This window comes from Mytilus edulis, chromosome 10 (genome assembly GCF_963676685.1).
Source record: "Mytilus edulis chromosome 10, xbMytEdul2.2, whole genome shotgun sequence".
Taxonomy (NCBI): domain Eukaryota; kingdom Metazoa; phylum Mollusca; class Bivalvia; order Mytilida; family Mytilidae; genus Mytilus; species Mytilus edulis.
In genome coordinates, this window is record NC_092353.1 from 50,714,301 (window position 1) to 50,741,809 (window position 27,509).

A 27,509-nucleotide genomic window follows, 5' to 3' on the forward strand; every position below is an offset into this window, starting at 1 on the left:
ATGATGTCATTTTATATTTTCATTTGCCAATAACTTTATGTAAATAACTTCATTGGAAATTTGCCAATATAAAATGTTGCTGATGAAGCTTTTTTTCCTTATCTTATCTAAAATGTTTTTAGATAATGTATGTTGGACATTTGCCAGACATGACTATGATGTCATTTTCTATTTTTATTTGCCAATAACTTTATGTAAATAACTTCATTGGAAATTTGCCAATATAAAATGTTGCTGATGAAGTTTTTTTTATTGTTTTATACAATAAACAATGTATATTCACTTTTACTACCAACCAATCTTTACCATTCAGTGATAACAAGCACTTTATTTTACATTTTAATATTTTATGATGTATTTAAAAGAGTAGTTATTGTTGCAAACTCCATTAGAAATTTGAATTGATATCAGTTTTGGAAAAAGGGAAACGGGGATGTGAAAAAAAGGAGGGGGGGTTTAATTTTTGTCATTTCAGATTTCATAAATAAAAAGAAAATTTCTTCAAACATTTTTTTGAGAGGATTAATATTCAACAGCATAGTGAATTGCTCAAAGGCAAAAAAAACTTTTAAGTTCATTAAACCACATTCATTCTGTGTCAGAAACCTATGCTGTGTCAACTATTTAATTTTAGATTTAAAAAGTTTGAAGAAGAAATTTTTAATTGATTTGTAAAATCTTGACATTTGTTTTGTGTAAAAAAAAACCATGTAATGTCAAAAATTTGATCACAATCCAAATTCAGAGCTGTATCACGCTTGAATGTTTTGTCCATACTTGCCCCAACTGTTCAGGGTTCAACCTCTGCGGTCGTATAAAGCTGCGCCCTGCGGAGCACCTGGTTTAAGGGAATGTAGGCAGACTTTGACAAAACAACCAAATTAAATATCTATGAATATGCAAGTTTTCTTCAATCCACGAAGATCGGTACCCACAAAAATAAAAGAATCCACAGTTTATCAGCAATATTTGAGAGGACTTTGAAAATGTTCCGATCAATTATTTTTACTTTTTTAATTAGTGATATTTGTTGTGGATATAGATTATATGGAAAATTGTATTGTAAGCACTCTTAAGCCCACTTTCTATGTAGGATTGCTATGAAACTTTTTTATGCCCTATTTATGGGCATTATGTTTTGTGGTCTGTGCCTCTGTTCGTCTGTCGGTTTGTTTGTCCATCAATTCCTTCTTCGTCTGTCCTGCTTCTGGTTAAAGTTTTTGGTCGAGGGAGTTTTTGATGAAGTTGAAGTCCAATCAACTTGACACTTAGTACACATGTTCCTTATGATATAATCTTTCCAATTTTAATGCCAAATTAGAGTTTTTACTCCATTTTCACAGTCCTCTAAACTTAGAAAATGATAATGCGGATGGGGCATCCATGTACTAGGGACACATTCTTTTTTACAGGTGTTTTGCCTTTTGGAATTTGAAAATTTTATGGAAAATGTTATTGCTATTTCTAAAGCAATCTTTTGTCTTTATTTCTTGTAAAATATATTAACTCTTTCCATTTTGGGACAGTAATATAACTCTTACCCAAAAGGATAATATTTGCCTCCAATGGTTCTCCATACTTTTAAGAGGTCAACCTTATTACATTAATAAGATGCATGTTTCCTCAACTTCAGGTTTAAGGCACAGTTTGAGCTCAAGTACGATCTTTGAAAATTGAAATCGAAAAGAATTTAGTATGACAATGTGTTTATTGGAAGAATACTCCCCATTCAGTGTATCCAACACTCTGTCTGACTGACAAAATGTCAGACAAAAAATCATTTGGACAGACAGAGACTTTAAGATATTTTGGTTTAACATATAGTAGAAAAGTCCAAATTTCTCTTTCGGTCAGACAAACCCTAAAACAGTTTGGCACAGACTGCCCATTATATATATGGTAAAAATTTAATGATAACAAATATTTAAGGAGATTTTATATTTATTGTCAGGTGCTGCAACACCAGTTGTACCTACAGGTAAGTAATGTGGTAGAAACAATTACAAGGGAGGTAATCATAAATATTTACAAGGAAAGAAATCAAAAACATATACAAGGGAGGTAATAGACTATTTTCATATAACAGACTTTTGACTCTTGTTTGTATTATATTTTGACAGGTTACCTACAACATCCTGGTACTGGATCTATTGAAAGGGTCATAATAAGTATAATCAAACATTTAATCAGTGCAATTTGAGGAGAAAATTCAACTATTTTCAAATGAGTTTGTCTTGTAAAGAAAATATGAAGCAGTATATTTTCCCCTAGAATTGTACAGATTAAAAGCTTGATGTTACTTCTCTATGTTGCTCTAACTTGACTTGGTACCAGGATGTCCTAGGAAACCTGTTGAAAAAATATAAACTTTGGAAAATAGTCTATAAATGTTAACATTTACAAGGGAGGTAATCATAAACATATACAAGAGTGGTAATGAGTAGTTTAAATACAGCAGGTTTCAGTAAACCATAAGTTTTTATGGGTACAGCTATTTTATGAAGATTACATGGTATTCAGAAGAGTATGACTTCAACATGCTCATGACATGATATATATAACATGTATAAAAAAGAAAATTTGGTATGATTTCCTGTGAGACAACTCTTCACAAGAGATTATAGTTTACCTTACAGCTTTCAACAATGAGCAACCACAATGCATAGTCAGCTTTTAATGGCCCTGAAATTACAAATCTAAAACATTTCAAACAAGAAAACTAATGGCCTAAATAATATACAAAAAAACAAATATGTAGCCCCACAAATGACTTTTCTGTATCTATCAGTAACATTTATTAAATTTTGGAAGGCTTGGATACGTTTAATAATTTTATAACTCCAGTAGCTAATAAACTGGGTCTTATTATACCTACCTTGCATTACAAACAATATGGACTTTAATTTAAAAGAAATAAACCTTATAATTTCAGTGTCCTGCAGAAACTTCACAAAAAATGTGACGGAATGCTGTAAACATGGAAGTGACCTTGGATGTGTGTTTGTTAAGTGTACTGGAAAAGACAAGGCACCATTCGATGGTAGAATCATTTATTAATTAGTTAGGGCCTCTTGGGTAGTCGAGAGGCTAAATATTATTAAAAAAAAATTATTATATCAAATAATGGAATAGTGAAAGAGGATTCTAAAACATGAGAAAAAGGCATATTGCTATAAATGTTTTACTGTTTGGCCCAAAACTTAAGCTCACTGTAAATATATATGGTCCAGTTGATAAAAACTTAAACAGAGTGCAAATTATTTATGTTTCTTTATATCTAAGTTTTTTTCTAAATTATATGTTTTAAAAAAGTATAAAAATCACATAACCATGCCCCTTCCATGTCAAGTTTTATATATTTGTATGCTCATTATGCAAGTAGGGGTATCACCATGGGACACATTCTCCATACCTATTTGATTTGTTAAGCAAATTTTATCCCTTATTCTTTCCATGAAAACTTTAAATTCAACCTTTAAATGTGTTGTTTGTCCAGCAGAATTAATTGGTAAATGCAAAGTGAAATTCTTTATTTATCTTGTTTTATCCTTCTACGCCTAAAACTTTTCCCAAATTCTGACTGGAACTAAGCAAAGCTAACAAAGTATCATGTCAACATATAATCATATTTATAACAGGGTGGACAAGACCATTTCTTTGCACGCTCAGGTTATCAATTGACTGGGTCAGATAATGTGAAGGTTCCCCTGTATTGCCAACTTGTCATATCGTACATGTTATAGACATTTATTCTGTGTGGTTGCCAATCACTCAAAACGCCTAAATCGAATAATAAAAAAAACTAGCAGAGGACTTAACTTTTGTTGTTGATTGAAATGTTGAATACTTAGTCATATCAAACGAGTGACTGGTAAAAAATAACGTTTATCCAATTCTTAAACCAATGCATGTATATATCATAAACTTAGTCTTCTGTGCATGATTTTATCATTTCTTACGCAAAAATATTGTATAATTGTCAATTTTTTTTGTCTCTGTCTGTTATGATTTAACAAATATGGCAGCTAATTAATTGCTGTGTTTTGAAGCCGTAGTTTACCGATTGTCACCTTATAGTAAACAATAAACAAAGAAGCATGGATATTGAGCATGTGTATAACATGAACAATCAGATAATAGTTTATTTCAATGACAGATCCATGCGTATTGCGATCACCAGATTATAACGAGAAGGGTCACACTAAGGTCACCTGCATACGGAAAATATGTGGGCGAATTGCTTTTTTCGAAGCAAGCAATTAAAATAAAGTAAACTTCTAAATGTGGACAAATTAAAGAATTCTAGTCATAAAAAACATGTGCAATGATAAAAAAAAAAATATTTGTGGTTGCATATGACTTTAAACTTTCTTTTTTTCTTCTATTGCACAAACATAAGTATTGTAGCTTTTATGAAAATGATTCTATGTTGATATGTTACATTTAGTTGTACACACATGTATTTTTATGCCCCATTTTTATGCCCCATTTATGGGCATTATGTTTTCTGGTCTGTGCGTCCGTCTGTTCGTTCGTTCGTCCGTTCGTCCGTCTGTCCCATGTCAGGTTTAAGTTTTTGGTCGAGGTAGTTTTTGATGAAGTTGAAGTCCAATCAACTTGAAACTTAGTATATATGTTATGTATGATATGATCTTTCTAATTTTAATTCCAAATTAGAGATTTAACCCCATTTTCACGGTCCACTGAACATAGAAAATGATAGTGTGGATGGGGCATCCGTGTACTGGGGACACATTCTTGTTTAATGACATTTTCTGTTCACATTTCTTGATTTCCTAAAGAAAAAGCTAGTTTAGCTAGTATTTATATTTTATGTTTCTATCATGCAGCAAATTGAATAGTCTTCTTTCATTGGATAATTATATGTTTTACAGGATGCTACAACAAGACAGAAGTCACATGTGCTCCACTTGATGACCAATGTAAGTGTTTGTATTACTGAATATACTTTAGAATGAGAATTATATTAAAGATTTGAACTGATTTGGTCCTGTAAGATGCTCAAATTCACCCTTGAATATGAAAATCTTTCAAAAATGCCATAAAACATCACTTTTCAAATGGTTTTTGTCTTAAATGTAATTGGGCACATTCATGTTCAGTCTCAATATTAAGACTGAACACATGTGGGGCCACTTCCCTTTTAGACAAAAACTGTAAAAATTAGCATGATTGGTAAAATAGTGAAGATTTCAGTTATTTTTGTATAAATTAATGATGCTAATACCTGATGCATGTGCAATGCATCGTCTAAAACAGTCCATATTTATGTAACCAAAGTATTTTACTTTCCAATGAGTAGCGAAAACTTAAATTTTTAACAAATTTGAAAAAATGCTATTTTTTTGGTCCAAAAAAGGGGTCTTACTGGGCCTACTCCATTAAAGAAATTTTATTGAAAGCAAATTGTTTCAGTTGAGTAATATTGTTGATAATACATAACCAAGGTTAACAAAGCTCTCACAATTTAGTTAACTTCAATGGGTCTTTAGGCTGGGTGCTTGCCTTTAGTGCCGGGGTTATCAGTTTTATTACTGTCAGGGTAAAAACAAAAACATTAAAATTGTTATTTACTGCAACTCTGTTAGGCAGGCAACATTTAGTTATCCCAAAGACTGGGGAGATAAATGTTAGAATAATGTTCAAGGTAAGGTGACATGTCCTCGTTGGGACTGTTCCCTTGCGAATGAGCATTTTAAAATTCTTTGATGAGCAAGGCTGTCTAGTAGAAACCAGTATTTATATTGATATCTCAGGTTGTTGTACTGATATGGTTGTAATATTTTCCACTGGATGTTAAATACTTGCATAGACTTATCCAGCATCATCATCATCTTGCTATTCAGTTTTCAGAATTTTATTGTCTCCGTGGTGAAATAAAATATTTTTTTTGCAGGTCAAGCACACACTACTGAGGCACCGACAACCACCTCAAAACCAACAACCGTGAGACCAACACCGGAGCCAGTATTTGAAGGTAATTATATTATTTATTGTTACCTACTGTAGATTCATTTATTTTCGTGGTTACAAATTTTTGTTGTTTGAGGAAACATTGTATAATTTGTATTTTGGTGGATATTTCCCGGTTTTATTAATGTCTTACACATGATACAAGACTAGAAAATTTGTACTTTGTGAAACCTTTATATTCGTGGTTCACCTGTAACCATGAAATCAATGAAAATTTGTATCCCATGAATAATAATGAATCCACAGTAGTATGTTTGCCGTAGAAATGTGTCGCTGTTGAATTAATAAATATTGATTTTAAGGGGAGATAACACAGTTTTAACTCCCTAAAACAGTTGAAAGAAAGTTCACTATTGATGAGAAGGTGTATATTTGATATTCTGACCAGTGAACCATGAAAACAAGGTCTTGGTTATATGAATCCTGTCTATTTAGTGGTTATTGTATTATAGGCAATGTTGACATAATGATGCTAGATAGAAATCTGTAATCATCATATATATACATGTATGTACACCAGGGCATACATGTGATTCTTCCAGCAGAAGTCAAAATCTTGTGCATTTCAGACCCTCTTTCCTCCCTCCCATTAAAATTTAAAATCTTCTGCTTATTGAAAATGTCAACCTCAATAAATTTTCAGTAGACATTTTTGTTTACAAAATTGATACAGACAGAGAAAAAGTCCAAGAAACTTTAAATTTTTTTGATATGGGAAAAATCTGAGAAAAACAGAAGTCACCATTTCCTGTTATTGATTTTGTGTTTAAGGTTAGGGAGCTACCATTTGATTTTTATGGGGGGGGGATAGGATGAAATTTGAAAAAAATAGGCAGGACAGGAGTTTTGAGTTAAAAAAAAAGGCAGGATGAGACACTTTGCAAAAAAAAAAAGGCAGGATGACAATTTAGGTAAAAAAAAAAGTCAGGATAAACTAATAAAAAAAAAGGCAGGACCGAATAGAGTGAAAAATAAAAAGGCAGGACAGAGTTTACAACTAAATAAAAATGCAGGACAAAATTTTTCATCCTAGCCCCCCCCATAAAAATCAAATGGTAGCTCCCTTATTATAAATGACATCAATTGGACTCTTTAACTCAAACTCTTTTAGAATTAGAGAGTTAACGTCACTACAGGATTAGAAACCTTTTTAAATACATTCTGACACATTTGTTGCAGGTGAAACATAAAATTAATTTATTTAGTCTTAAGACCTCTATTTATCTGCATTGTTGTGACTACACATGTATTCATAATTTAAAAAAACAAAAACAGTTTTAATACTGTTCATTACTATACTGATATTTACAAAGACTGGTCAAGTTTGGAGTGAGAATAATGTGTCTGGGTAAGGTGACATGTATTCCTGCAGACTGACAGTTTGGTACAGAGCTGGGGTTTATATTCATCATTTCATATCACATTATCATGCCTTTGTCTTAAATATACATTTAACTTGCAACTGGAGGTTTACAGCTATTCGTTCATACATCTCCAACATTTCTCCAACAGAACATATTGATATAAATCTTCAGTAAAATATGTTGCACATGTTGTACTGCACAACCTTTTTTTGTGTGATATTTTAAGATTTTCAGGCTTTCGCATAACCAAACAGGGGCTTTTGAACTTAATCAAACTTAAAAGTAATATGGTTTAGAAAACATATTTTAGTTTTTTTTCACAATTAATAAAACTAATGGCTCCATTTAATTTGTTATACAATGCTACCAGACTCTTTTGAGAATGATACAGGTTTGTTAGTCAATGGTGAATGTCTCAGGGTAAATGGATTACTGTGGATTCATTACAGCTAATTTCCTAATGCTTGTAGAGTAAAACTTTGGTATGCTTGCTTGCTTTGTTTGTATAAATGCTAAATCAAGCTTTGTAATCATTTAGATTGACATCTTCAAACAATATATATAGGCATTTTTAACCCGTAAATATTATATTTAAATTTGATTGGACATTATCCCAATAAAATTGTACAATATACAAACTAAGCAAGCAAGCTATCTAAAGTCTTGCTCTGCATGCATTAGGAAATAAGCTGTAATATTCGTTGGATACCAACTTTTCGTGGATGTCAAGGGTATAGGTGAACCACGAAATTTCATGTTCAACAAATGACAATTTTTTTAAAGACTTGTATAAAGACTTCATCAAAACATGCACGAAATCAAATGTCCATGAACATGCAAGTATTCCTTCATCCACGTAAATTGGTAGCCACTAAAATGAATGAATCCACAGTATAGAGATTTTGTTTGGTACTCCCGTCTTTCCCATTACTGCATATTTATTATTATTCATGGGATATCAATTTTTGTGGATATTGTAGGTACAGCTGATCCTCAAATTAAAATTTTCCATAGTTTGTATACAAACTTCGGCAAAACCATATATTTAAATATCCGCAAAAATGTAGTTTTCCCCTTGTCACTAAAATTGGTACCAATGAACATCAATGAATACACAGTAGATTGAATGAAGTATATCTTGGTGTTTTAACCCAATTTTGTTTTTCATTTACATCTGCAAATTTGCCGTTTCAGAATCTAATGCATTTTGGGTAATATTTTCAAAAGCGTACACCAAAATGTTTTGATTGGTTTGAAACGTACTTAACAATGGAAATCCATCCAATGATGCTAAGTTATTTTCATTTTGGTGTACGAACAATGAAATTACCCACAGTCCTTTAGATTCTGAAAAGGCGAATTGTTTGATAGGTTTCTAAAGCAATCCGATATTGTACCTACTGTGGATTCATTTATTTTCATGGATACTAATTTTCTTGTTTGAGGAAAAGTTACATTATTTGTGGATTTTTTATTTAGTGGTTTTGTCAATCTCTGCATACAAAGCATATAGGAAATTTGTAATTCCTTGAACATTTTAATTTGCCGTTTACCTCTGACCACAAAACCTACGAAAATTGGTATCCAACAAATAATAATAAATCCACAGTACTTATCTCTAAATGTTTTGACCATTCTTTTCTATGATAATGGTTAAATAACAGAAAAGTTTAAAGAAATTTTTCTTCACGCAAGGGACTTTTCAATATAATCATGATAATATAGTTACTAGTAGTTAATAAACTATTTATAACAATGTATTTTAAATCTGTATTTGATAATTAGTATGGGCTGTTCCAAAATAAATGTGGGGGATGGGGATGAGATGCTTTTTTTTATGACCACAACCACCCATAAAATATTTTCTTTCTTTTTGTAATTTGTAAAAAATTCTCTTTAGTAAAATACAACCATCCATGTTTAATTAATTTCGAAGTGTCTTACATCCCCCACCTGATAAATTTTAGAACAGCCCATATCGAAGGAGGTTAATTAGGAAGTACAAACACAATCTGTAAATTGTATGTTTAACTTGAGACAGGTTTATGTAATAAATATGTTTTTTGACAGGTTTATCCCAAAACTTTAGAAGTAGGTAGAATTTTTAGGTTTTTTTTGTTTGTTCTTTATAAATGACAGTGTTCTTAGTTTATTAGTTTGATTGGTGAAAAAAAGGGGCGGATCAAACCATTTTTAAAAGGGGGGTCCAACTAGATGTCCCAATTCAAACGCATTGATCGTTCAAAAAAAAAAGGGGGGTTCAAACCCCTAGAACCCACTGGATTTGCCACTGCAAAAAAACTCCAGCAGAGTAACAAAGTTTGGAATAGCTTTTCTAATTCAAGTATGGCTGCCATGTTTTTATGCCTGTGCCTCCGTTTGTCCGTCCGTCCGTTCGAAGATTTAATCCTGGCTCAGCTATTATTTGAATACTTCCTGTGAAATAAACTAGATTTATGAAAAAAAATCCCTCATTTGAGTTTGTAAAGGAGAAAAGTTTGCAGCGAACTAACAATAAACTTTGCCAAGACATTTCAGATTCCTACTTTTATTTTTTTAACTTCAATCAGAATTATGACTCATAAATACAAGTATAATGCAGGATTGATAGATAATTCTCCCTAAGACATTTTGGCAACAGAGGCCTGATGCTATGATTATACCCTGTATAAACTTTGGTTTTTTTTTGGGGGGGGGGGGGGTCCCTGTTGAATATATGAATTATATAGTCGATCTGTCTGTCTGCGCATGCATCTTATAAGGTCAACTCCTTCTACACCGTAATATATTTGATAAATTTTATAAGAAAGAAGATGTGGTATGATTGTAAATAAGACAACTCTTCACAAGAGTCCAAGTGACATAGAATTTAACAACTATAGGTCACTGTACAGCCTTCAACAATTAGCAAAACCAATACTGCTTTTACACATTTGTAGAACTATCTTTTTATTAGAATATAATTGCAGTTGAACATATTTTAAAAGGGGAGATAATCATATTGATTTGGAATAGCCTGACTCTATTATATCATTCTCATAGTTGATTCCAATAAATTTGTATAAAATTAGACAAATTGGGATTCAGTTTGGAAAAGGTTTAGGGTGTCACAATACTCATTTTCTATCTTTCAGCAGATTTTAAAGTCTCCGTCACTGACATTAAAATCTTAATATTCCCCTCAAAAATTCTACTATGAACCAATATAATGAAGATCACTTCTTTGCTTAGGCACTAATAGTAGATTTTATTTTTCTCAATAACTAAAAAATAGAGCTTTTTGAAAATTAATCGCAAGGTTTTTTGGTTTTTAAAGATTTTATGGACAATGGCTTCTTCTAGTTTTTCCGAAACAAAATTACATAAACTTTTATAATTTCAGATATTTCTTTTCACCCAATTGTGTCATATGCATATGTGTTTGTTCATGGTGTTTTAATTCTCTAGAAACTGCCCCTATAAGTTGGTATATTGAGTGGTGATGGGACCTTTATCAGGACCTCAGGATCGGGTGTTTTTAAGCTAGGTATTTCTGGATTGACCCTTTCGGGATTCCGCGAATTCTTTTTTCGAATCTCGGGATGTCAGGATTTAAATTTTTTTAAATTCGGACTTCAGGATTTCGTGTTTTTAAGCCCGGCATTTTGGGATCAGGACCCGTCCAACCCCTCTATATTGGTGTAGTTGATACTACCTTCACTGGCTTCAGTGTTCCAATATATTTTTCTCTGGAACTGTCCTCAAGAATGTGCCTATGCTAGACAATCTTTAATGATAGTCTTAAATTAGTATATTGTTTAGGTGGTGGCCTGAAAAACAAATAGCCTTCCTTATTTTGCATGTGGAATTTTACTAGAAAATTTGATGTCCTATTAAGTTGAAGACAGTCGTGGTTCAGTATCTGAATAAAAATATGTGCTGGAATGCCTTGTTAAAGTGAGATTATCAATCCTTACTATCTCTAATAGATAAAGGGAACACATTTACAGTTTTAAATCAAATTTTTTGTCAATAAAAACAAAGTTAATTGTATTTGACTGACAACATTTATACCAGATTTTTGCGTCAGTCTGATATTTTCTACTCAAACAGAAGGGTATAATTGTGTTCATATGTTTTAACCCTTCCTTGGTTTGTGACAGTTGTTATAAAGTCATATTTATTTGAAAAAGTTTGAAGAGCAAGACAGAATTTATGAATTTAGTTATTTTAGTGATTAATGTGGGCCACTGTAAATTCAGAAATTATTGCAAAGTTTTAATTAATGTGAGTAATGCAACTAAGTGATTATCGCAATAATAAGAATTTGTATTCTGATATCTTATTATACTGTGGAGACATTATTATTTTTTGGATACCATATTTTGTGGATTTCGTAGGTACGGTTGAACCACTCCATTAAGTGTGTAAGGAATGACAAATTTTCTCAAGGCTTCTGCAAAATCATGAAACGAACACGTTAAGTTTTCATTCATCCTTGAAAAAATTGGTATCAATGGAAATAAATGAATCCACAGTATATCTGTATGCAGATTTTCCTGACATCGCAACAATTAATAAAAAAATGTTTGTCAATTAAGAAATTATAATTGCAAACAATAACTTTTGAATTAACAGTATATCATGTATATGTTGTAATACATAATATAAAACATCCTACTATTCTTCAGAGTGTCAGAACCTCAAGAACGTGAAAGATTGTTGTGGAAATGAACTGTTTAAGTGTATCTTTGTCAACTGCAATGGAACCACCACAAAACGGATTTATAATGGTATGTACTAGTTATTTATAACCCTGCTCTGAAAGGAAGGATGATAATGGTTTTTGTCTGTCCTTCTATAGATATAAAACATGTAAAAAGATGTGGTATAAGTGCCTATTTCAAACAACTCTCTATCCATGTCACAATTTGTAAAAATTATCTATTATAGGTTGAAGTACGGTCTTCAACACGAAGTCTTGGCTCACACCAAACAGCAAGCTATAACGGGCCCCAAAAATGACTAGTGTAAAACCATTCAAACAGAAAAATCAATTGTCTAATCTGTATATAAAAAAATGAGAAACGATAAACACTTATAAAACACATCAAATAAAAACCACTGAACATCAATTTCCTAACTTAGGACAAGTGCAAACAAATGTAGCAGGTTTAACCGTTTTACACATAACCCTGCTCTGACAAGTGTAAACAAATGTAGCAGGTTTAAACGTTTTACACATAACCCTGCTCTGACAAGTGTAAACAAATGTAGCAGGTTTAAACGTTTTACACGTAACCCTGCTTTGACAAGTGTAAACAAATGTAGCAGGTTAAAACGTTTTACACACAACCCTGCTCTGACAAGTGTAAACAAATGTAGCAGGTTTAAACGTTTTACACGTAACCCTGCTCTGACAAGTGTAAACAAATGTAGCAGGTTTAAACGTTTTACACACAACCCTGCTCTGACAAGTGTAAACAAATGAAGCAGGTTTAAACGTTTTACACGTAACCCTGCTCTGACAAGTGCAAACAAATGTAGCAGGTTTAACCGTTTTACACGTAACCCTGCTCTGACAAGTGTAAACAAATGTAGCAGGTTTAAACGTTTTACACACAACCCTGCTCTGACAAGTGTAAACAAATGTAGCAGGTTTAAACGTTTTACACGTAACCCTGCTCTGACAAGTGTAAACAAATGTAGCAGGTTTAACTGTTTTACACACAACCCTGCTCTGACAAGTGTAAACAAATGTAGCAGGTTTAAATGTTTTACACATAACCCTGCTCTGACAAGTGTAAACAAATGTAGCAGGTTTAAAGGTTTTACACGTAACCCTGCTCTGACAAGTGTAAACAAATGTAGCAGGTTTAAACGTTTTACACACAACCCTGCTCTGACAAGTGCAAACAAATGTAGCAGGTTTAACCGTTTTACACGTAACCCTGCTCTGACAAGTGTAAACAAATGTAGCAGGTTTAAACGTTTTACACACAACCCTGCTCTGACAAGTGTAAACAAATGTAGCAGGTTTAGACGTTTTACACGTAACCCTGCTCTGACAAGTGTAAACAAATGTAGCAGGTTTAAACGTTTTACACACAACCCTGCTCTGACAAGTGTAAACAAATGTAGCAGGTTTAAACGTTTTACACGTAACCCTGCTCTGACAAGTGTAAACAAATGTAGCAGGTTTAAACGTTTTACACACAACCCTGCTCTGACAAGTGTAAACAAATGTAGCAGATTTAAACGTTTTACACGTAACCCTGCTCTGACAAATGCAAACAAATGTTGCAGGTTTAACTGTTTTACACACAACCCTGCTCTGACAAGTGTAAACAAATGTAGCAGGTTTAAACGTTTTACACACAACCCTGCTCTGACAAGTGTAAAAAATGTAGCAGGTTTAAACGTTTTACACGTAACCCTGCTCTGACAAGTGTAAACAAATGTAGCAGGTTTAAACGTTTTACACACAACCCTGCTCTGACAAGTGCAAACAAATGTAGCAGGTTTAAACGTTTTACACATAACCCTGCTCTGACAAGTGTAAACAAATGTAGCAGGTTTAAACGTTTTACACATAACCCTGCTCTGACAAGTGTAAACAAATGTAGCAGGTTTAACCGTTTTACACACAACCCTGCTCTGACAAGTGCAAACAAATGTAGCAGGTTTAACTGTTTTACACACAACCCTGCTCTGACAAGTGTAAACAAATGTAGCAGGTTTAAACGTTTTACACATAACCCTGCTCTGACAAGTGTAAACAAATGTAGCAGGTTTAAAGGTTTTACACGTAACCCTGCTCTGACAAGTGTAAACAAATGTAGCAGGTTTAAACGTTTTACACACAACCCTGCTCTGACAAGTGCAAACAAATGTAGCAGGTTTAAACGTTTTACACATAACCCTGCTCTGACAAGTGTAAACAAATGTAGCAGGTTTAAACGTTTTACACATAACCCTGCTCTGACAAGTGCAAACAAATGTAGCAGGTTTAACCGTTTTACACACAACCCTGCTCTGACAATTGCAAACAAATGTAGCAGGTTTAAACGTTTTACACATAACCCTGCTCTGAAAGGATGGGGATATCATACTGGTTAATGTCTGTCCATCTGTGTATATATGTTTTATAAAAAATTGGTTGCATTTTTGGCAGGAAGTACAAATCATCAGAGTTTCTTGAAATTTGATATCAACCTTTCTTAGTTTGCAAACAAGCATGCAATTTTGGTAGATAGATTTTTCCGGTAAACCTAACCATTTCCTATATCCACTCCCAGGAAACTTAATCATTGTAATACTGTAAAAGCAGAAATTTTCGTGGAGGATTTATTTCATTTATTTCATGGAAAGAATATATCCGCGAAATTAAAACCCCCACGAAAAATTTAACCTCCATATAACACCACTTACATTTAAGGTAACCACGAAAAATAATCCCCATGAAATCTTATAGACAAAACCACCAAATTTTAACCCCACGAAAAATAATGTTTCTACAGTAATTAGCAACAGGATGTATCATACAGGGCAAAATCTACTTTTAAACTTAAAAAACAATGAACATGAAGTTGTAATTCTTTGGGTGTTAGGAACTGAAGACGTGATCGCAATGATATTTTAGAATTTTTGGAATTCTCATATATTCTACCTTTCAAATTTTTTTATATACATATTCTATTGCTGTTGGGTATCCTTTATTTAGTGTTAAGATTTTTTTCATTGGCAAGGTATATTTTAACTCATTGTTTTGTAGGATGTTACTCCACTACGAATCAAACAACTATCCAGACAGAATGTGGAACCACCTTTTTGGATTCATGTAAGTAAATACTGGAATAACAGGCTATTTTTAGAATACTTGATAACAAAATTTATTAATAGAGTATCAATATTTAAGTTAGCATTTGAATTAAAAACAGTATATTAAAGAAATAAAAAAGATGTGGTATGATTGTCATTGAGACAACTTTCCATCACAGACCAAATGATATAGAAGTTAACAACTATAGAATGTATAGGTTACAGTACAGCCATCAACAATGAGCAATACCCATACTGCATAGGAAGTTAGTTATAAAATGCCGGAATTGACAAATGGGAAACAATTTGATTAAGAAAACTACACATGTTTGATTATAGTGTTATGATACGAAGCATTTCCTGGATTAAACTTACTGTTGAAGTTTGACTGAAAACTTCACCTTTAAATTAATGTTGTAATTATATATATAGTATTAATAGATAACACGTCTCCAGCTAAACAGCTATTTGCAGCAGTAAAACTGTCAATGGACTTCCGGAAAGCAATACAATATAGTTATCTTTGTTCTAATGCAAAATAAACCAAGCAATCAATCATACTTATTGATGCTAATTAATTTTCATTAAATGAAAATTCTGTGAAATGATGTCATTTTCTTTAGCACCTAAACAGGGGGCCTCACATGTATATTTCTGGTGTCAAACGTAAACACTGGATGTTTTATAGCTTCTTATTAGCCTCATAATGTAATATAATTTGATTTTAAAAAAAAATTAAGAGGTGCTAAACATGAGTTTTGTTTGCTTTTTATTAGAGTAAATGCATGTTAATACATTCCTGAATTCAAAATGTCGGCTTCCCTTAGTTACACTGAGACAAGGAGATAGTGAATTGACCGCTGATTAACATCCAATCAGAAGCATTGATACAAAATGATTGCATTAGAAATATAAATACCTAGATTGTTTCCCTTGTATAACCTAATGATATATATGATTTTGTTAACAGGTGCTGCTGTAGCTCCTACAAGTAAGTTATAAATAAATTTAAGAAGGTAGACCTAGGTTAAGGGAAATAACTCTTAAAATCATCAGAACGATTATATCAACCATTTTCATCAATATATTCAAAGCTTCTAGGTTACATAGATTATTTCCAATCTGTTTCAGGTAAATTCTTAATATGAAGTGATAAAACTTGACTTTTACAAACGCATCACTGAATTAAAGAGTTTTCTCCCTGAACCAACAAGGTCTACCCACTTAAGTGAATATTTTTTTTTTATATAAATCATCTAATATTCTCCAGAATTTCAAAACGTGTAAGCATGTTATGTTTTACTGGTAAACAAAAAGCATGTCATTTCAACTCTGAAGACAGCACTCATTTTATGTTAGATTGCACATGTATGACTCATTTTTCTGGATATTTATCAGTGGTGAGATACATCTAGGTGAATGATAAATTCTGGAAAAATCAACTATAACTTTTCTTTCAATCTGTTTGCAGATTTCATTGTTTAAAATTTGAGCGCATACTTCTTTGCCTTCAGCTTGATTGTGAAAAATTTAGTCCAATTAGAATTTTAATTGGAGCATTCTACGTTATTTTCAGTGACAGTGAAATGATGATAGTTATTTATTGTGGATATATTTATTTTTGTGGATTGATTAATCTTTGCATTTGCGTGGATACACAAAACGTATTTTGTGGTTTTGTAAAAGTCTGCATACAAGCGTGTACCCTCTAAATCCACAAAAATTGATATCTCACAAATAATTATGAATCTACAGAAGTTACTTATACAGAAAGGTTGCTTATATTTGAAATTATTAACTTTTTACTGTACATCATGTTCATGATTAGAAACAATGTATTTTTAAAAACACAAAATGCATGTATTTATATAAAAAGGTGAGATAGAAAAAAGAACGTAAAAAAGACCAAGTTTCAGTTGCATTTTCCTTATTAAGAATATATCAGGTTTAAGATTTGTTTTCATAATCACTTTATGCATAGTTGATGTAGTTGAAGCTATTTATGGGAAAGGTTCTAGGGATGAGGCATGGCTTTTTCTAAAGTTTGGTTTAAAATTGTATTAAAGGGTAGAACATGTAGTAAATTTAATCTTGATTTTCTTGAATTGTTGTCTCCTAACAAGCTATATACATGATATATGAAAGGTATAAAAAAGAGGTAAATTTGTTTCAAGAATAGAAGAAAATTTGTCAACATGTATATATCAGTAAGTGTTTCCCTTTAACATGTTTAAAAACAAAACAATGAAAACCTTCCACTAATTCAAAATGACCTTAAATAGACCATTTTCATATAACTGACTTTTGACTCCCAAGTATGTGATTTTTCAACAGATTTCCTACTCTGTGGTAGAAAACTCTGGTACTAGGTCAATAGGGAGCAAGTCTAAAGAAGTAAAATCAAGCTTACAATAGGTGAATAAATGGGAAAATTTTAACTGTATTTTGATTTTTTTACTGTATATAGAAAACAAAAGTTAATTTTCTCCCTAAATTTTGCCCATTGAAACCTTGATTTCAACTTTTACTTGCTTTTTCCTAACCATGTACTAAAATTATCTACCGCCGGGTAGGTAACACGTCAACAAATTAATATACTTCAGAGTCAAAAGATTTGTATATGAAAATAGTCGTTTGGAAAAAGATAATTTTTAGCCTCTTTCTGACATTTACAGCTGCTGCACCATCTAAAGGTGGCAATAATCATCATTTTGATGCAGTTTCGTTCATTGGTGGAGTTATTTTATGTGGAGCAATAGTTGCCATCATATTTTTTGGATGCAGGTGGTACCAGGCCAGACAGGGAAGCAACTACCATACCCTTTAGGCAAATGTACTTGTTAATGTAGTTTCTTCAATTTATTTTAAAGCATGAGTTTTTTTATGTATTTTTTTCTTTTTTGTAAACTGTTTAATATTTTTTTTTATACTGGTTGATAAAATTTGTCTTCCCGATAAGCTGAGATTTCAATTTTTCATTTTATAAATTTCTTAAAAGGAAATATTCATTTATTCAAATAAAAAAAAAAAATTTGCCATTGACATCAACACAGTATGAAGTTCAAGATTATTTGTTTTAATTGCATGTCCTCTGACATTTTATTTTCAATAATCCCAAAGCATGAACTTTTTCATTGTATATATTAATTAATTGTCCATGTATGACAATATATTCTAATTAAGTAATGGATGAATAATTTTAGAACAGCTTTGAACGATTGTGATATGTTTACTTAAAATATGATGGCAACTACCCTATATCAACAGAGATGACAAACTTTTGATTTATTTAGGCAGATTTTTTTTTACAGACATCAGGACCAGTTTGTCATTGTTTTAACCCTTTCCTCCATAATGACGCCTTTTGACACCACCCCCTTTACTCTATAATGACGCCTGTGCAGTACCTCAGTTGAAATGCTTTGACTCCAAAATGTCTGCATCAGACTTTAAAAAAATTGTATGCAATATAAAAAGGAGATTCATGAGAATATCTGACTTCAACTTCATTGATGAAATATTCGTTTTCACAATGCATTAACACTTTAAACCTTATGATTTTTTTTTAATGAAAAAAATCCTATGCAAATCAAGTATGCTGAAAAAAAAATCCATGGAGGAAAGGGCTAAGGATGTTCGCTCCTCTTATTTCAGAATTTTTACCAGTTATTCAGAATCCTCTGGTTTTATCCATGTAGTGCCATTAAAACTTCTCTTCCCCCCTCCCCAACCCCCTCCCACTGACCCCTACTTTTTCTTTCATGATTTTATTACGTAACCATATTTAAAAATGCTATAAAATCCTTGTTTTTTTTCATGCCCCATTTATGGGCATTATGTTTTCTGGTCTGCGTCCGTTCTTTCGTATGTCCATCTGTTCATCCGTCCGTCCGTTCGTCCGTCTGTTCCACTTCAGGTTAAAGTTTTTGGTCAAGGTAGTATTTGATGAAGTTGAAGTCCAATCCACTTGAAACTTAGTACACATGTTCACTATGATGTAATCTTTCTAATTTTAATGCCAAATTAGAGATTTCCTTCCATTTTCATGGTCCACTGAACATAGAAAATGATAGTGCGGATGGGGCAACCGTGTACTGGGAACACATTCTTGTTTTATATCTTTTAAAAGAGAAAGGGTGCCAAGGTTAGATGTATAAGTCCAAAGAGAATTATTTCCCCCAACATTTTCAACTGCTCATATCTGTCAAACAAGCACGCAGATCTTTATTTTTTCTGTTTTTTTTAGTTCCTTTATTTATATAGTTTCCATTTACAACAGTCTTTTTAACAGCTTGTAATTCTTATTTTGAAACGGAGTAACGAACATTCTCAAGATAAAACCAAATTAAATAGAACCATCACATCCATCTACATTGAACACATCTGTATCCATAATTGTTTTATTAATTGGTGATGAATATGCATGACATGCACTGCCAAAGGTGATGAATATGCATGACGTTCATGGCCAATGGTGATGAATATGCATGACGTTCATGGCCAATGGTGATGAATATGCATGATATTCATTTACAGGATCTGTCATTTCTTGGTTGCATTTTCATCAATTTTAGTTGTAACTGTTAGCTTCTGTATATTGTTTGATGTTGAATGTTAGAAATGTTTTAAGTCAATGAAATAAAAATGAATGAGTTCAAATATAATATGTGGGTTCATTATTATTTGTGGGATACCAATTTTTGTGTATACCACTAGTAAAGGCAAACAACGAAATACACATTTATCTATATGCTAATTATATGCAGACTTAAAACCATAAAATCACACATCCATGAAATACAATTTTTTATCTTTCCAAGAAAATTATTTTCCACAAATATAATTGAATCCACAGTATTAAATGTGTAATTTCATCTCATTGATCAGAGCTTTTGGTACAGGATTTTAACTTTTAAAACCACTCTGAAGTGCAAACTGAAATTGCTTGGATAATAAATGAGGTGGAAGAAAAACTAAATTAGTACAACTTTTTCATGTAACTCTTGATTATGTTTACATCATATATAAGTATAAATAGAAAGTGCGTTTTCATGTAGAAACAATTGCTGAAATAAATGTATAATGGTTCTGTTACTCTGTTTACCTATATTCAGCTTTATAGCACTTTATTTGTCATTTTTAACTGTTTTGAATCCAGCGTCGACAATGAGTTTTTCTTCCTCTCCTGCTTCAGCCAGATAGCCACAATCATCAAACTGATTATACTGCCATAGATTTCATGTTCATACAGAACCAAACCCTAAACTAATTGAATTCAATTCTGGTTTATCATCGAAGGCTTTAAAATTAAAAGCCTCTTCTGACAGTGCTAATACAACTGCAGGAGGAAGAGCGTTCCATTACTGGATGTTTTTTTGGGAAAAATTAGTTCTTGCCATTATCACAGGATGCCAATGGTAATTGGAATCATTCATTGTGCATAGTTCTCAATGGTTATTTTGGTGGTATTAGATGACTTTTCTTTGATATTGCCACTTTGTTCACTATTTTGTAGAGTGTGGTATTTTGTAGAGTGTGGCAAGTCTAACCTTCTTACCTTGTTCTAGGAATGTCATTTAAGCTTTGCTAAGATTGAGTCACAACACAAATAGTAAATTGTTATCATTATTCAACAGAAGTTAGAAATAGAAAAGTTAAAAGTCTATTTGTTTTGAAACCTTCATCGACTTTCATTTTCTATGTCATTTTTTGCTTTGTTTAGTTTCATTAACATTCAACCCTAATGTCTACTTTTTCATCACATGCAGATTTTCATCTTTTATTGCAGCTGCAGCGCCATCTACAGACAGACATTTTGATGGAGCCTCCTTCATTGGTGGAATAGTATTGTGTGCTGGGATCATTTTGATCATCTTCTTCGTTCTGAAATGGTACAAATCTAGACAAGCCTCCAGCAACTACCATCAGATGTAAAACACAGAGGAGTACTGAGAAACTGTAGAGGACGAATTTCTATTTCCTGGATTTTATAGTTATGTTACACTTTATGTCATTTCTTGTCTTTCAAACATGTTTTAAAATCAAAGTTATCTCATTTATTTAAAATTCTTAATATTGTAACTTAATTTTTCATGTGATTTGGAGTGGGTGTTTTTTAAGGCTTAAAAGTAGCTATTTTCTAAAATTTGATTTAAAAATTTTAATGTAAAAATTAGATTTAAAAATTTAATTTAAAAATTTAGTTTAAAAATTTAATTCAAAAATTTGATTTAAAACTCTGAGATTTTTTTCCAATTGGTTGTAATACAAAAATGTACTGAATTACTTATATATAACTGAATCTCTTTTGTTTTTGGAAAAATGTGATATTTTTCTTTATGTTCACATATATAGTTACAGAATTTACCACTAAATGTAATTATATCAAAACTTAATGTCAGCATTATTTCTTAAAGTGCCTGGATTAAACAAGCCAAAAATAGATTGACAGAGTTTATATTTAAATCTTTAATCTTCTTTAATTGCTATTGCAGTTTGAAAATATGTGAAATGTCTTTATATTAATGAAAATGTTCAGTTGTTGTGCTTTGTTAAAGTGCTGTACATGAAAAGAAAGAAAAAACGAAAGCTAAACATAAAAAAAATTGTTGTAAAACAAAAAATGTTGATGTATGTTGTGTTTTGTTTCATTGAGTTAAAAAAAACTGTGGTGTTTGCATATCTAGGATTTTGAAAATGGGGCCCAAGCATGGCAACTTTAGGGGCAGGACTTTAAAAAAAAGTATATTCATTAACCATATAAGTAGCTCCATAAGGGGACAGGGCCATCCCCTAAATCTGCCATTGTGTATTGTTAGCATATAATTCTTTATTTAGATTTTAAAGAAATTGTTGAGAGATTTCATTATTTTGTGAAGGATTAAGATAAAAGGATTATATTTTTGTATTTGAGGGAGTATGATACTTTACCATAGTAACAGATTTATGTGATATTTTGTTTTTAGTTAACAAAGATTTGTTGATTCATATTTTGGACCATTTTTTCATCCTTCCATGGCTTTCATTTTGGGACACTTCCCTATTTCAAATTCTTATACGAAAAAAGGAGAATAAAACGCTTAACAAGTTGAAGTAAAACGAGAATTAAAATAACAAACTTCAGCTTTAGATTAAGCTGTGCTAAATGAAAAATGAAAATAAACCATCAACAATGCAGCATGTCATTTGCGAAATATATATCTAACAAGTTAAAGTTGGGTCAGCTACAAATTTGTTTATATTGTGTGGGAAATTTAACCGTAGTTTGACATTTAAATTACTGTAAAACCCCACATTTGGAGGTCATGGAATCTTTGCTTCACACATTTTATATTTTTAATACAACAAAGAAAAACATGATCATCTTGCCAACCAATATATTTGATGAAAAGTTTGATATTTATCAAACTATGTTAAAGTACATTTATTGTTTTGTTTACAGATAATTGCATTCCATTCCTTATATATTACATTGGTCATTCACCAGATTCAAAGAATTGTGGGTAATTTCATTGGTTTTACGCCAAAATGAATATAACTTCCCACCATTGGTTGAAGATCAATTGTTTTAGAAAATATCAACCAATCAAAGCAATATGGTGTACAATTTAAAAATATTACCCAGAATGCATTTGATTTTGAATCATTAAATTTATTTTGTTTTATATTATGCATAATCTTGAAAGAATCTGGTTAAAAGTATAATGATCTGTGCGATCTGTTTGTTTATGTTTTGATGTGATGGCAATTTGTATTATCTGCTGTAATTAAGCTATGGATTTCATTTTCAGTTTAAATTGTAAACAAGTTTTCAAGAAATTTGCTTTTCAATGTAGATATTTTTAGAGGTAATTTAGACAAATAACAATAATATTGTTTTACTAAAAAGCTTTAGGCATCGAGAGAAAAATGTTGTGGTTCCAGATTTATATGAAGATAAGTGGGAATGGTCAATGGGTCAAAATTTCGTAAAATAACTTTCCATAAAAATGAAGCATAATTTTTTTTTTTGATTTTGGATGGTTCTTGGTGTACAAACAAATAGGATTAGATCATTAACTGCAAACACAGCATTTTTCTATCATAACCATTAACATATACTGTGGATTTATTATTATTCTTTTGATACCAATATTAGTGGATTTTGTAGTAACCCTTGAACCATGAAATCAAATGTCCAACAAATAACAAATTTGAATAGGCATTTATGGTGGTACCCAACACTTTCACTAAAATTAATTTGGCTTGTTTAATTTTCATAAAATTTTGTCAAAGTATGTACTTTGATCCTTTAACAAAAATATAAAAAATTCAAAATTTTTGAACCAACCGTTTTGTCAGAAAAATTACACTGGTTATATAGCAGTTTGACAAACACCAATTTTGATCATTGAGAAGCTAAATATTCCTTTTACAACACAACGTAATTAAAACGTTTAGATGACTTTACATAGTTATCTCCCTGTTGTGTTAGGTACCACCTTATGCAGAACTTTGCAAAACCATGAAATCAAATATCCATGAAAATGCAAGTTTTCCTCAATCCAGGAAAATTTGTTCCCACGAAAATAAATGAATCTTCAGTAGTTGAATTGCTTTGTGCAAGTTTCTTTTTTGTTGCTGATATTTACAGCATGCAAAGATAAATGAAATTTTAATTTCAAATAGCATCACCTGGAACTTCATTGAAATTAGTAAATTTTCCTTTGTTGGACTACAAAAAATACATTCTTATATTAATTTTGTGATATGTTTTGTGATTTAGATGTTGTGTCTGGTGTTGAATGTGATTTTGTTTGTTTATTTTATTTGTCTTTGCCAATTAAGTGCTATTTAAATGTTTATATATTTTATGTAAATGTATTATCATATTTTGTTTCTTTATATAATATGACAAGGAAGAGTTTTTCATATCATATAATTTTATTTTATAATGTGCTTTCAATTTATATATAATAAGGTAAATAGGAAAGAAAGAAAAAAACATAGTTGTGATTGTATCTCCATCAGCAGTTTCAGTGCTTTTATCAATTTTCCTGAGTTTCAGACCTTATCCATTGTTATCAGAATGGTAAATAGGGGGAAAAAAAAAAAAAAAAAAAAAAAAAAATTGTTGTGATCTAGTACCATTAGCAGTTTCAAAACCTTATCAGTATGGTAAATAGGAAAGAAAAAAAAAAAAAAATTGTGATCTTAAAACCATCAGCAGTTTCAGTACTTTTATCAATTTTCATGAGCTTCAGACCGTATCAGTTTTAGTATTGTTGCATATTACCCATTGGGCCACAGTGGCAAATAAGATCAACCACAGTGATCATTATCCTTTCAACTCTTGAGATTTTGAGTTCAAACCCTGCTCACGGCTAGATGCTTTAAGACGTTAAATGACAAAATTGCTATTGATATTGTTTAAAGTATGGTGGTTATCAATTGGATGCCAGCTTCCTACATCAACAGAACACTGACCGCCATGATATAGCCATGGTCTTGAAATATTTTGCATAGCATACACGAGAATAATATTTATATACTTCTTAAGATGGCTAACACTATCTTCTTTAGAACTGTCCATCATTGCATAAAATTGTCTATTCAGTATGGAATACAAGAGCTTCTTCTATTTTGTCTTCATCATGTCATTTTCAAATAGTTTACATGTTTACGCATCAAGATCATAATGATAAATTGTTTGCAGTAGAATATAAATATGTTAATTAGTTGAGGTGAATGGTCATGTGTATAATTTATTGGGTGATAGGTACTGAGACATTCAGATGCTAAAAATAATTTTTCATGAATCTTTGCTGATCCCCATTTAGATGACAAACCACAAATAGATAATAAACAAAAAAAAATTTAATAAGGCAATTTCATTTGGATGATTATATAACAAAATTAACTGCAAAATCCGGTTTATTTATTGTTTGAGAATATTCAGGTTTTGAAAAAAAAATGCAGCAGTATATAAGAAAAAAAACATCTCTCTATAATAGACAAAGCAGAAAATATGAATATCTCTTGTACTGTTTTAACATGTAGTAGGTTTTCCTATTGGTTAATAGCACTTGCAAATGGTTAATAAAAACATTATATTGTAGATAGATTTTTGTCATTTTGTCATCATCACTCATAATCTTTATCTTTTTGTCAGTCCATCCAGTATATATTAAAGAAATCTCAATATATTCTTGCTTTAAGTTATTATTCAGATAAAATAAGCATATCCTGCTAAGAAATATTTTTTTCTTCTAAAAACCAAGATATTTTAGTTTATAGAATAGATTTTTTGTATCATATTGAAAAATATATTTGCTAAATGGGTATTTTTTTTTTATTATTCTTTGGTAAAACTGAATCATCTTGTAAGTAATTACTTAATATTAACCAGAAACCAGTTTGGATGCAAGAATTGTAATGTGGTGCTTCGTTATCATAATTGGCTGTTTCAAAATCTAATGAATTGTAGGTAATATTTTCAGAAGTGTTACACCAAACGTTGTGATTGGTTGAAAACGTCCAAAACAATGAAAATTCAACCAATGCTGTGACGTTATTTTCATTGTGGGTAGGAACAATGAAATTACCCATAGTCCTTTATATTCTGAAACAGCTAATTAGCAATCTCAGCAATCTCAGGAACTTTGAATTATTTCTGGAGCTACACAGCTGAAGTATTATCATACAAACATTTTACTGGCTTATAAGTGTTTGTCCATTTTTATGAACCTTTAAACTTGGATGCCACTGGTCTATCAAATTTATTTGTCAGATTTTTTATGATGATTCTAGTCTTCCTTGCCCAATGTCCTTTTTTTGCGTTGATAAGGACTACTCAGTACTGACTAAAGACAGAACACATTTCAACCAAAATATACCATTACTAGACAACTTTATTTTAAAATAAATGTAATGTTAGAAATAAGGAAGGTTAATTGTATAGATGCTTTAAAGGAGGGATTCATAGCTTTTTTAGCTGAGGGAAAGACTAGTTATTCTTAGTTGGAACAATGCGTGATTAACAGGCGCTTGTCAAATACTGATACATAACATTTAACTTAAATTATTCAGTATGCTAATTTAAACCCAAATTTATATGATGAAAAATAAAGAGTTTGAGTTTTTGATGCATTTAGCTCTTAAATGATCTCCAATGTAACTTTTGATATTTTCTGTGTGTTTTTTCGGAATTTTTAATAGTAAAAGTAGGCCTAATAGTATATCATTATAAAATTTTTACTATATTTCTGTAACATGAGGAGAGAAAAAAAACTTAACTGCAAGGGTAAGCCTTTATATATTGCACTGGTAAAAGGGTATTGTTTAATCGTGTTCTATAGAATATTCTTAATCTCTAAATTTAGATAATTTGTTGAGAAAGTACTGTCAATATATGACACATGTCTCATTTAATTATTTATAGTAAATACTAACATAGAAATACTCAAGTTGTAAAGTTAAAAAAAAGAAATATGTTGAAAAATTTAATACTGTGGATTCACAATTATTCATTGGATACCAATTTTCGTGGGTATAGGTGTAACACGAAATTAAATGTCCAACGAATGACAAATTTTCTACAGGCTTGTATGAAGACTTTGTCAAAACCACAAAATTAAATGTCCCAGAACATAAGCATTGAGTTTTCCTTCATCCACGAAAATTGGTACCCACAAAAAATAAATGAATCCACAGTAGAATTGATAACAAGATTTTGGCCTCTTTGTATATGTTGCTTACATAATTACAAATTATAATTTTGTACAAATTATAAATTTGAACAGGCTTTTTGTAAAGCATTATTTTGACATACACCTTCTTTTACCAGGTGATACAGGTTGATGTTAATAAATGAACAGTAAAATGGTTTACACAAATTCACATTCAGACATTTCTTCAACCTAAATTTAATAAAGTTACAAGTATTTCAGTGGAATGGGTCATATAACATATAAACAAACTATAGGGGCCAGCTGAAGGACACCTACGGGTGCAGGAATTCTCGCTACATTGAAGACCCACTGGTGGCCTTCGGCTGTTGTCTGCTCTATGGTCGGGTTGTTGTCGCTTTGACACATTCCCCATTTCCTTTCTCAATTTTAGTTTTTGGGATTCATTCATTCAGCTTACTAATCAAAATATATCATTATGTTCCTAATATTTTAGTGTAAATAAAAGTTAAAAGCTGTTGAAATGTATTTTGTTGTTATTTTAAATATGTTGCGAACACTTAGTTAATCTGAATGATTTTTCAGTGCATATGTGCAAGACAATCTTACAATATTATCTTTTATGGACATTCTTATAAAAAATAGAACATTCGGGAAGAAATGAAAACTATTTGGATATGTCACA

General features: G+C 31.3%; 1 protein-coding gene across 3 annotated transcripts in view; it reads left to right on the forward strand.

Annotated features, from left to right (window-relative positions):
- Positions 1–27,348, forward strand: part of LOC139491440 (sialomucin core protein 24-like) — a 66,893-nt gene extending 39,545 nt beyond the window's left edge. Inside the window, exons 9-18 of one of the 3 annotated variants that reach the window (XR_011656539.1) lie at positions 1,952–1,978; positions 2,933–3,040; positions 4,896–4,943; positions 5,918–5,998; positions 12,029–12,130; positions 15,112–15,177; positions 16,129–16,149; positions 17,834–17,991; positions 20,947–23,370; positions 23,648–27,348. Coding sequence is in view for 1 of the 3 variants with exons in the window: in XM_071279137.1 (XP_071135238.1) it covers positions 1,952–1,978; positions 2,933–3,040; positions 4,896–4,943; positions 5,918–5,998; positions 12,029–12,130; positions 15,112–15,177; positions 16,129–16,149; positions 20,947–21,092 (599 nt within the window). In the remaining 2 variants the exon portion in view is untranslated. Of the gene's footprint in view, positions 1–1,951; positions 1,979–2,932; positions 3,041–4,895; positions 4,944–5,917; positions 5,999–12,028; positions 12,131–15,111; positions 15,178–16,128; positions 16,150–17,833; positions 17,992–20,946 lie in introns of all 3 variants that reach the window. The other 2 variants (XR_011656538.1, XM_071279137.1) reach the window with 2 other exon arrangements.
- The last annotated feature ends 161 nt before the right edge of the window (positions 27,349–27,509 follow it).